This window comes from Glandiceps talaboti, chromosome 13 (assembly GCF_964340395.1).
Source record: "Glandiceps talaboti chromosome 13, keGlaTala1.1, whole genome shotgun sequence".
Taxonomy (NCBI): domain Eukaryota; kingdom Metazoa; phylum Hemichordata; class Enteropneusta; family Spengelidae; genus Glandiceps; species Glandiceps talaboti.
The window spans coordinates 21,099,739-21,110,259 of record NC_135561.1 but is presented as its reverse complement, the minus strand read 5'-3'; the positions used below and the strand labels follow the sequence as shown (position 1 = coordinate 21,110,259).

At 36.1% G+C, this 10,521-nt stretch overlaps 1 protein-coding gene across 1 annotated transcript; it reads left to right on the top strand.

Moving 5' to 3' along the window:
- The first annotated feature begins 1,120 nt into the window (after window positions 1-1,120).
- Window positions 1,121-7,737, top strand: LOC144444933 (basigin-like). The gene is made up of 4 exons (XM_078134485.1): window positions 1,121-1,388; window positions 3,914-4,219; window positions 4,766-4,904; window positions 7,096-7,737. The coding sequence occupies exons 1-3, from the start codon at window positions 1,280-1,282 to the stop codon at window positions 4,876-4,878; spliced, it is 528 nt and encodes a 175-aa protein (XP_077990611.1). The 5' UTR covers window positions 1,121-1,279; the 3' UTR covers window positions 4,879-4,904; window positions 7,096-7,737.
- Window positions 7,738-10,521: the final 2,784 nt, after the last annotated feature.

The following is a 10,521-nucleotide window of genomic DNA, read 5'->3' as shown; positions in this document are numbered from 1 at the left end:
GTTTATAAAGTTACTAACGCACCCCCCCCCCTCTCACTGCTCGATCAACACATACATAAAGAATGGAAGTATAAAGTGACATGATTTCTGTTTTCATACACTAATACCCTAAAGAAAAAATTATCATCATGCATTCGTAATTAACGACGAAACAACTGTGCATGTGATGCACAGGGGCGTGTATTATTGCTTAGATTGTCGTCTTATTATTAATAAAATATGGTACGAATCCTGCTGCTACAACTGTATCAATCTGTATACTTCAAAAAATATACAGGTAGGACTATATAGTCAAAGTGTTGTTATATTTAGCCTATAGACCAGGAAAACAACAATCTAAGAAATATTACAAGCCCCTATGGTCCCATATCAGTGATTTTGAGGAAAACTATCTGAGATTTCGAACTTCTCAAACCTTTATTCTCCCAACTACACCAATACGCTCTTTCACATCATACCATATATAATATACACAATTAATGAAGCGAACATGGTAGAAACATGTGTAGTTTTCGAAAAACTAACCTTTTTCTAGATTTCTTGATGTAAATCCACATCAACTGTGCAGTGGGGAAAAATACTTCAAAGAGTTTGCGCATGCGACGACGCACTAATTTGCTGTCTGTATGCAAATTAGATATGGTAACTTTGTAGCCAAAGTCGGGACGCGGTCATCAGACGTGCGCTAAACAACAGCCAATCAGAATGTATACACTCGTCCTATGCAACATTTCATCCCAGGGTGGCGATCGACCGTGTGTATAGTCTCTGGGCAAGTTTTCTACCTGAGATACACCCGCGCAGTATGCAATCCGTAGGAAAGTGTCAATGTAGACTCCAGCTGAAACTCACAGGATCAACTATTTATGCCTAAAGAGGGCCTTATGTGGTTTATTCTTTAGTGGCTCCGGATATATGCACCACCAAGAAAAAAGGTTCCACCAACAAGTGAAAGTGTCGATATGCTGGAGCCACCTCTCATTGCGATGTCCAAACATACACACACACACACATACATACATACATACATACATACATACATACATACATACATACATACATACATACATACACTCATACATTGTGATTTGGTCTATATTTGACAGCACCATTCGTTGAGATAACCAGCAATCCTACAGACACACGGATTACACGTGGGAATTCCATTAAGCTGACATGCAATACAAACTACAAAGAAAAGGTGAAATGGTCCAAAGATGGTCAAGACCTTGGCAGTGGAAACAGCAAGGTCGATATAGATAGCAATACACTGACGATTATGGAAAGCAACTTCACTGATGCCGGTACCTATCAATGTATTGTCGATATAACTGATGACGTAGGCCGTGAAGACTGGATAAAGGCCTTGGACAGTATTCTGTTCATGAGTATGTAGTACCATCATAATCAGAACCTACTTGGTATATTTTTGTATAGGTAAAATAGCAAATAAAAACTTTAGGGACCGGTCACTTTCTCCGGTCGGGGGGGGGGGGAGTTGACTGTGGATTGTTCCATCGGGCTGATGAAAAGTCACTGATCCCTATCTCTATGAAACTGAAAACAGGCTGACCCCCTAGGCCTGTCACTTAATTCTAAAACTTGATGACACACCACCCCCATATATCATATTTACATGACAGGTATTTCATCGTGACTCGGAGTGGTCTGTTTGACTATTTCTTGCAAATACTTTAGAAGATAGCACCATAATGTAATTAGTGACTACACAGGTGAGGGTAAATATATTCAAAATTAAGTTTAATAACATCTTGACAGTAAAAGGTAAGGAGAAAAGCTTAGGATGTGAAAATGTACACCTCTCATGGGGAGGGGTCCCAAGGGGTCTCCCCACGAGCATGGGGGGGGGGGGTTCTCACACTTAAAGTCAATTGTTAGGCTATAACTGATAAGACAGTACCAACATTTAATCAGCATCTACATGAGATTGAAATAATTTGTGAAACTTTACATAGCATTTTGACAGTAAAAGGGGAGGGCTTGAAACTGGGATATTTCCACCTCTTATGGGTGGGGTGGGATCTCCCCTTGGATCTCTATTCAGACCCTTCCGGGCAATAATTTTCAAACTTAACAAGACAGCACCATCAAGTATCAGAAACTATAGTTTATACATACGGTTGAAATATGTTCCTAAAAAATTAAATGGCATCATTATATAGTAAAAGTCAGCACATCTAATGGTTGTATCATTGGTAGGGGAGAGTTGGAGAGTTTCATTACTTTAAGAATCTTTTTCTTTTTAAAGGCAATTCCTAGACTCCTGGCAATAATTTAAAGTATCATCTAAAATTAGCAATTACTCATTAGTCATAGGGTTAAAATGTTTAAGAAAAAATTCATACCATTATGACGAGTAAAGGGTTGGAGTATCTGATTGTTGGTTGACTGCATGAATATCATCTGGGGCCGGGTTAGGGAGTCCTAGGAGTTCCTCCATTGCGGAGTTATTAGGCTCTATCAAGGCAATGTTTTTAAAAGCTATTCATAGCCTATAAGGTAATATTTCACAGCATCAAAAAACTGAAGTTAATATGACTTTTAAATGAGTTTAGCATTTCACATAAAAATCGGCCAGGTAGTGTTCGTAACATTGGTATAGTTGCATTACTATTGGAGATATAGCAAAGTCAGTGATATGTTAGAGAACTTTACGTGGTCATCCCTACTATGTATAACAGAAACTGGAATCTGATAGTATGTGATGATGTAGTGTCCGAAATAGAAAGTATACAATGCAAATTAATACCTTCAAACTGAAGTGTAGATCAGTTTAGATTAACTTCTTTTATAAACTTTTCATGAAGATTACGGAACATTCAACTTTTGCCCCAAAGTGCAAAAAATATGTTAATCATTAACATTGGCCATTAACTGTGGAACAGCCGAGTATTTACATAACATGTACATGTTCGTTCTGTAATGGTAGGCATGTGTATATCTACTTATGTTTGAACGTCACTCTAGGTAAAGTAATATTAAAGAATATGGGTAAGAAACAGGGAGAAAACCGAATACCACAATTCCGACAAAGTCATGCCATTGTAGAATGGATTTTTTTCTTTCTATCACGATCCAAAACACGACGACCCCCCCCCCATTAATTTTTTTCAAACCAGGACCTCCTACTGCCAATTTCAAAAATAGGGTGAAACCCCCCCCCTCCCCCATCCAAAAAATTCTAACCTTTTACATGGCATTAGTAGCGACGGTCGTAGAGTATAAAGGTACAATTATAAGTGTTAGCAGAGTGTTTTTATGATATGATATGCCTTATATATATACACACCTAGCAACATGACCACATTTCTATCAATTATACAGTCTTGTAATATTAGCGCCACCAGCGACGGGGTACTGTATTGAGTCTATGGTCTGCATGTTCGACGATTGCTTTCACAAACTCTGTACTAAATAAATTCTCCAATGAAAAGCACAACAAGGTCTTAGAATGTTATTTGTTATGTATTTCTACAGCCGTGTTTTTGGTCTCACTTACTGCAGAGGTACATGCTGATATGTACGCTTCGTACACATGTAATGAACATTTCACCAGGAAAGGTTTACGTTGTGCAGTATATATTATTATGTTGTGGAAGTGCTTTTAGTGTATCGACAATGATGACCTATGACTATATGACGTCACAGATCAACACCTTAGAAGACCAGAAGTCCTTTGAAGGCAGAATTAAAGCATGATATAAATGCGAAGTCATAGTTTAATATAACCGATAGTAGTTTGGTTTTACAGTCTAGGAAGTTCACGACCTGCTACGTCTTCAATATGTATGATGGTACAGTGTTGATTCATTTCCCGGCCATGCAATGTTGTGTTGACAACACCATTCCTAACAACCATTCATTTTTTTCTCTACATCCTGTTTCTCTGTAGATGATGTTAACGTGACAATCTCAGAAGACAACATACGCCGCGAGGAAGGTGAGACCATACATATCACATGCAGTGCTACTAGCTACCCCATGCCGACGATAATTTGGATGAAAGACCATGCACTGATGGAAAATACATCGGCTGCTGAGCGTTTTGTCGTCACTGTTGTCGAAGACGACAAAAGCAATGTAGTCATGTCGACTCTCACTTTAAGGGCAATAACATTTGAAGACCGTGGTGCATACACCTGTAATGCTACTACGAGTCATAACTCTGGGAATAAGGAATACGAACTACGTATTATAGGTATGTATTTGTGTTTTTACATCCCTGGCAGCACGAATCTGTCGTACAACAAGAGTGGGACAGATTTGATCCATTAGTCTGAATCTATGCCAAGGATGTAAATAATGTTTTATTTAGAAGTCAACTGCTGTGACCAATAGAACTCTAGAAGATCTTCCATACCCAGTTGCTACATTTTTTCTATTTCGTGAAGGAAACGTCTTACACGCTGAACAATGGCTTCCGCTCCACGACCTTCCCAAAACACTGAGGTGCTAACAACGAATGTTTTGCTAACACTGCTGCATATCAAACTATAAACTCACTCTCTCTCCTATTGAACTATAACATGACCATGTGTGCTCACAGAAGATGCAATGTATTGCATGCTCCCAAGAAGTTGAGGAAGTTATAATACAGGGTCGTTGTGCCGAAATAGATCCATGTCAGGGTACTAACTGTACAGCAATATTATCACGACATCCATTTTGAAGGCGTTTTATAAATACGCATTGAATATTTCTATCTTTGCACTGACCATTCTGTTATGTAACACTTACATTGTAGATCGAATGGCAGCAGTGTGGCCGTTCCTTGGCATAATGTGTGAAGTAATTGGTTTAATAGTAATAATTCTTGCCGTGGAAAGATACCAGACTGGTGAACTTGTCTGCAAATAGGTCCAGTAAGATCAGCCATTGCACAGGTACGTGTAGAATAATCAAAACCTTGCACAGGTACGTGTAGAATAATCCACACCGCTACATGTCAAATTAGTTCATATGGAAAGCCGTGACAGTCTTAAAGATCCAGATGCCACCAAAAACTTGAGACTCCCCTTGTATTTATTACACGACGTTTCTAACGCCAGGCTCTTCTTCAGATGTGGCCAAGACAAGAGAACATTGAAGCGTGGTTTACCACTAAGATATTCTCTTTCCCATGGAAAAGGGATGTTAACTAATCTATCCAGATACTATTCCCTTCAGTCGGCAAATCCTGGTCTCTCTACCAACTGCTTGTTTTTTGTCACTGTTGCTTACCACAAATAAGAAGACAGGTAACAGCATTTTGATTGTACACCTGAAGAGTAGCCTGTCGTTCAATACGTCGCCTAATAAATAAGTTTCATCACTTATTCCAATGACATACCTTCTTGTCAGCATTTTGGTACAGGGTAAAATAAATAAACACATCCTGAGTTTGACTCAAAATATATTGTCCATTTATCCAAATTTATCGACCAATATGCAAAGTCGGTGGTGGTGGTGGTGGTGGTGGTGGGGGTGTGAAGGGGAGTTTATTAGTAACTTTAAAGGTAGGTTTCCATATACTACCCTTGGGCTAGTGAATGCATTGGCAAGGTTACCGATTGGCCGACCATAACGTATATGTAAATATACATTTTTGTACTGACTGAGAAGTTATGATTCAAATAATGAGTTACTCATTTAGGGTTCAGACCACTATAGAAAATAGAGGTTATGATAAGTGATACGATGTTACGAATATACTTATACCACAAAAAGTCATTCGTGGCACTAGATTTGATCAAGAGTCCCAAAAGTGCTCAGTTATGAACAAATGTAATGTAAAAGCATGTTCAAACTGGATTCGAAATTTCCATGTAGAGATGACTTGAATTGGTAGCCTAGGTGTCGTGCAAATAAATAGGGTTTTGGGGTGATGATCGATATGAGAATTAATTACAGCTTACCACTGATTACTGAAACAATGCAAACAATGCATTGCAAAGTATTGGTTGTTATTGTTCTAATTGCTAAGAATTATTTAACAGAAATATCTTTCTTACAGATAAAATAGGGAATATTCACTAGAAGACTGTACATAACAATATAATGTAATTGTCAATTGTTGAGATTGTTGTTTTACTCGCTAGATAAATAGTATATTGCTGAACACAACGGAGTTTTGTTTACGTTTACTTGGCATTTGAAACTCCCTTCCATAACAACCATGCTGTGTTCAGTAACAAAAGTGTTATTATATATCAAGTAACACAACAAAACTAATTTTGCAAAATGATCAACTTTGATTGTACCTGTGTGTGTTACATATAGCCATCTTGCAAACTCTGCCTGTTTTAACTGTAATAAGTCAGAGTAAATATATTACAAGCTGACGTTAAGCAAAGTCAAAGTCGGGTTCAAAGTCATTGAGCTGATTGTTAGTGTGAACAGTACTCACAGTCACATCTTTCATCTTGGCAAACTTTAATATGATTATAAGTAATTCATTTGCATGGCGACCAAGAAGAGCCAATTTAGGTTGAGATATAGACATGTCTTGACCTTTTTTATAACCAGTAAAGCTGTTGAATCTTATAAATGGTTGTGATCAGAATATTGTGTCAAGAGTAACAATTAAAACTGACTTTGGAGGTGTCGGAAAATATCCTTATCACACTATGAAATGGATAAAATGTCTCGTTCATATACACTTGACCTCAACAAACGACAGAATGCAATTTGTGGTGATTAACGTTGTTAAAGGGGTATATTTGAATATCCGGCCATCGCTTTAGTGTTGTCCTAATAAGGACTACAAGGGATTGGTATTCTTTTGTTCTGGACCATCTTTTTCTATAGCTGTGTCAAATAACCATTTTGCACACGTAGAATCTAACCCTATCTGCAGAATTGAACAATATGCATACATCCTGCTGTATGCTATTAGCATGTGTGTATGTGTACGCTAATTTTTAAAAAGTTTGACCCGTGTGATAAAGTTTGACCCGTGTGATAAGGATAATACTTCTTATCACCTTTAAAGCGAGTTTTTTTTATTGTACACTACATATCAAACAACGTTGTGATCATAACAGTAGCTTCTGTTCCACCGTTACAAGGAGAGTTATGTGTTTATCTGTTTTACAGATTCCAAAGGTATTACGTAAGAAAGGGATTAACATTGAAGATCTACAGTGACGTCATCAAATGGACATTTTCCGTGACAACGGACTATTTCTAAAACAACGCATTTTAATATTTTATGATTCACGTTTTAACGATGTATATCACTTTAATGACGGATTATTAAAATTGCTTCGGAAAAAATCGTGAAGCAACACAGGGAGAGATTGTCTACAGATCAGAATGATCAGGGACAAATACACAATGTACGCTATCAAGTTATGTTAAAACTAGGTGATTTCATTTTTAGGGTATCGATAGATGGTAATTCGAAATCTTTGCAAAGTTGGCAGGAATTCTGTCTTTCAACAAACTCATAACATTGGCGTCTTTTCAGTGTCCAAAATAGCACTTTCCTTTTTTAAAAGCCCACTGGGATGACTGAGAAACTAATAGATTAAATGGTTGGGGCCATTTTTGTATACATTTTTGCACAAATAGTCGGGTAAAGTTGTTTATTCATTCGTTGAATTTCACATAAAGTGTGTTCATTAGTAATGTTTATTTTTGTATTTTACTATAATAATTTAATTTTTGTACCTTACTATTTCTCTTGACATTGGTATGTTCGGATTGTGATATTGTGCTACCAATGTTGCAGGTGTTTTTTGTTATCACAAATAAAATCTACTCGGTGTTTAATATTATATTAATGTGTATTAATAATGCCTTAATCTTTCGAGAGAATCTATCTACTAGTATCTATCTATCTATCTATCTATCTATCTATCTATCTATCTATCTATCTATCTATCTATCTATCTATCTATCTATCTATCTATCTATCTATCTATCTATCTATCTATCTATCTATCTATCTATCTATCTATCTATATATATATATATGTATTTATATATCTATCCATCCATCCATCCATCCATCTATCCGTCTGTCTGTCTGTCTGTCTGTCTGTCTGTCTGCATGTCTATCTATCTCGTATCTATCTAAATTACTTATTTATCTATCTCTATCTGTATATACCTATCTATTCATCTATCCATCTATATATCTATCTATGTATACATCATATCATTTCTGGGTCGCGAGATATGACGTTTTTAATGTTTTAGCATCCTTCAAAATGATGTCAATGTTACCATGGAATCCGTCTCCTGTGAGTTTGCGCAAGAGAATCCAGAAGGGCAACATCAGTTTTCTGAAGGCCCAGATGTTACTCTAACCAAATATACTGCCAAAATTTGTACTTCAAGCCGGACAATTTTTTTTCCGTAAAATTTCAGCCAAATGTTTTCGCAGCATTCAAGTGATTGTTTTTGTCATTCGTTTATTGTACAAAACTGGCTAGGGGGTTACTTGGTCATATGGTTATTTTCTCTTTCAGTGTCTGTCGGCAACATTTCTGTCAATTCTTCAAGACAAGAACAATGGCATTGCCTTTTTTTATTATATTTTGATAAGAATTAAAAATCCTTATTACGACTTTAATGCACGCATAACAAGATCAATCTTATCAATCCCTGCCCCCTAAATGAAGGAATTACGCTTGGCGTGCATCAGTTTTAAGATGACATGACCCCTAATAGAAATGCAAACACTTTCTTAAAATAAGTGTTTGAACAATCAAGACCAAGATAGAGAAGGGTTTTGGAGCTAGATATAAGTGTATTTCGCGTGTAGTTAGCTGAATATTCACTCCAACATTTTGTGTGAAGTTCACCAAGCAGGACAGATCCTTGAGATACCACAGTTCAAGTGAAATTTGATCACACTACATTTTGTACGTAAAGATTGGTGACATGACATAACATTCCAATGTTATGCAAGAGTGTATGTGGCTCCTCTAGCAAACCCTTAATGCTTACTGAAATTTGTTAATAGTTTAATGTGTGAATAGTGAGCATGCACTTTGTTTAAATGCATGAATGGTGAATTGGTGAATATTACGTCATTGGTGAATGAAAGTTATTTTCGAACGTCCAACTTTAAAGTAGGAGACGTCAAATTCAAATATATCGATAGATCTTTCTTATACTTTGCATATCAAATCATTCATATATGAATATGTAAACAATGCAGAGCAATTACTATATGTCACCACCATTGTTTTGAACATAATGACCATTTCTTGTATGTACATGTATATTTTTGGTCAAAACAAATAGATTTACAAAAAGTAACTACGACATGATTTTTGGCCGTTAAAGATTATCCCCAGAACACCAAATGAACTTATATATTTAAGTGCAATGTATAGTAGGTCAAGCCAAAATTTTTTTTAATTTCTTTTCATTATTTCATAAAATACTATATCATTTTATCTCCAGTCGTTTTACTACTTTTTTAAAGAAAAATGTATGAAAATTGCAAAAAAGGATACAAATCCAGATTTGTTATACACTGTATGTGTACATTGTATTACTCCAGCAATTTATCAATGACTAAAAAAATATGACATCACCATTCCATTTAAATTCTAGAATTGAAATTGTTACCCCACACCCCATCTTAATTTTGACATTTTCAACAGAAATATCTTATGGAATTTTGTTGAATTTAGACAAAAATTAAGATGAGCTTGTTTATCTTTGCACATGTATAATGTACTAACGCCCCGTCATATTATACAACAAAAATCATTGTGTGTATGCTAACTTGAAAATGCCAGTAAAAATGTGACCCCACCCAATCAAAATTTCAACATTTTTGGATCAAAATTCACAAGAAATTGTACAATATTGGAACACACATGCATCAAAGGATATTTCTGTCAGTTCATATGTATGAAAAATCAACTGAACTATTCATATGTGGGGTTTATTTGTTTCTCCATATGCCAAAGTGCTAATAATATTCAAAATGTCAACTTTTTGGAACAAAAATCATATGAAATTGTACACTATTGGAACACACACATGCACGAAGGGATATTTTTGTCAGTTCATATGGATGATAAATCCCCATCAAAATTTCAACATTTTGAACAAAAATCAGAAATTGTACAATATTTGAACACACAAATATTTCTATAGGGAATAACATCATAGTGCACAGTGTCATATATGGGCCACCATACAATTCCCTATACTACCATCATTTTCGCAATGGCATGTACGTACGTACGTACGTATGTATGTATGTATGTATGTATGTATGTATGTATGTATGTATGTATGTATGTATGTATGTAATGTGTATTTGGGTGTGTGCAAGCCCATGTGTTTTGTGGTGGGGGTGTATGTGAAAATTTGCTAGTATAAGTTATATCACTTCTCTACCAATGCGCAATGATTTACCCTGTTTTTCTGTTGTCCTTTTATGGGAAGGTTATGTTATGCTTTTGTCTGTCTGTTTGTTTGTCTGTCTGTCTGTCTGTCTGTCTGTCTGTCTGTCTGTCTGTCTGTTGGTCGATCGGTAGGTCGGTCTGTCTG

Bases quoted from the DNA above. Each gene is read 5' to 3' on its own strand.
- LOC144444933 (XM_078134485.1), top strand. From the start codon at position 1,280: ATGGAAAGCAACTTCACTGATGCCGGTACCTATCAATGTATTGTCGAT. The intron at 1,389-3,913 runs GTATGTAGTACC...GTTTCTCTGTAG, and splicing joins GGACAGTATTCTGTTCATGA to ATGATGTTAACGTGACAATC. The intron at 4,220-4,765 runs GTATGTATTTGT...CTTACATTGTAG, and splicing joins ATACGAACTACGTATTATAG to ATCGAATGGCAGCAGTGTGG.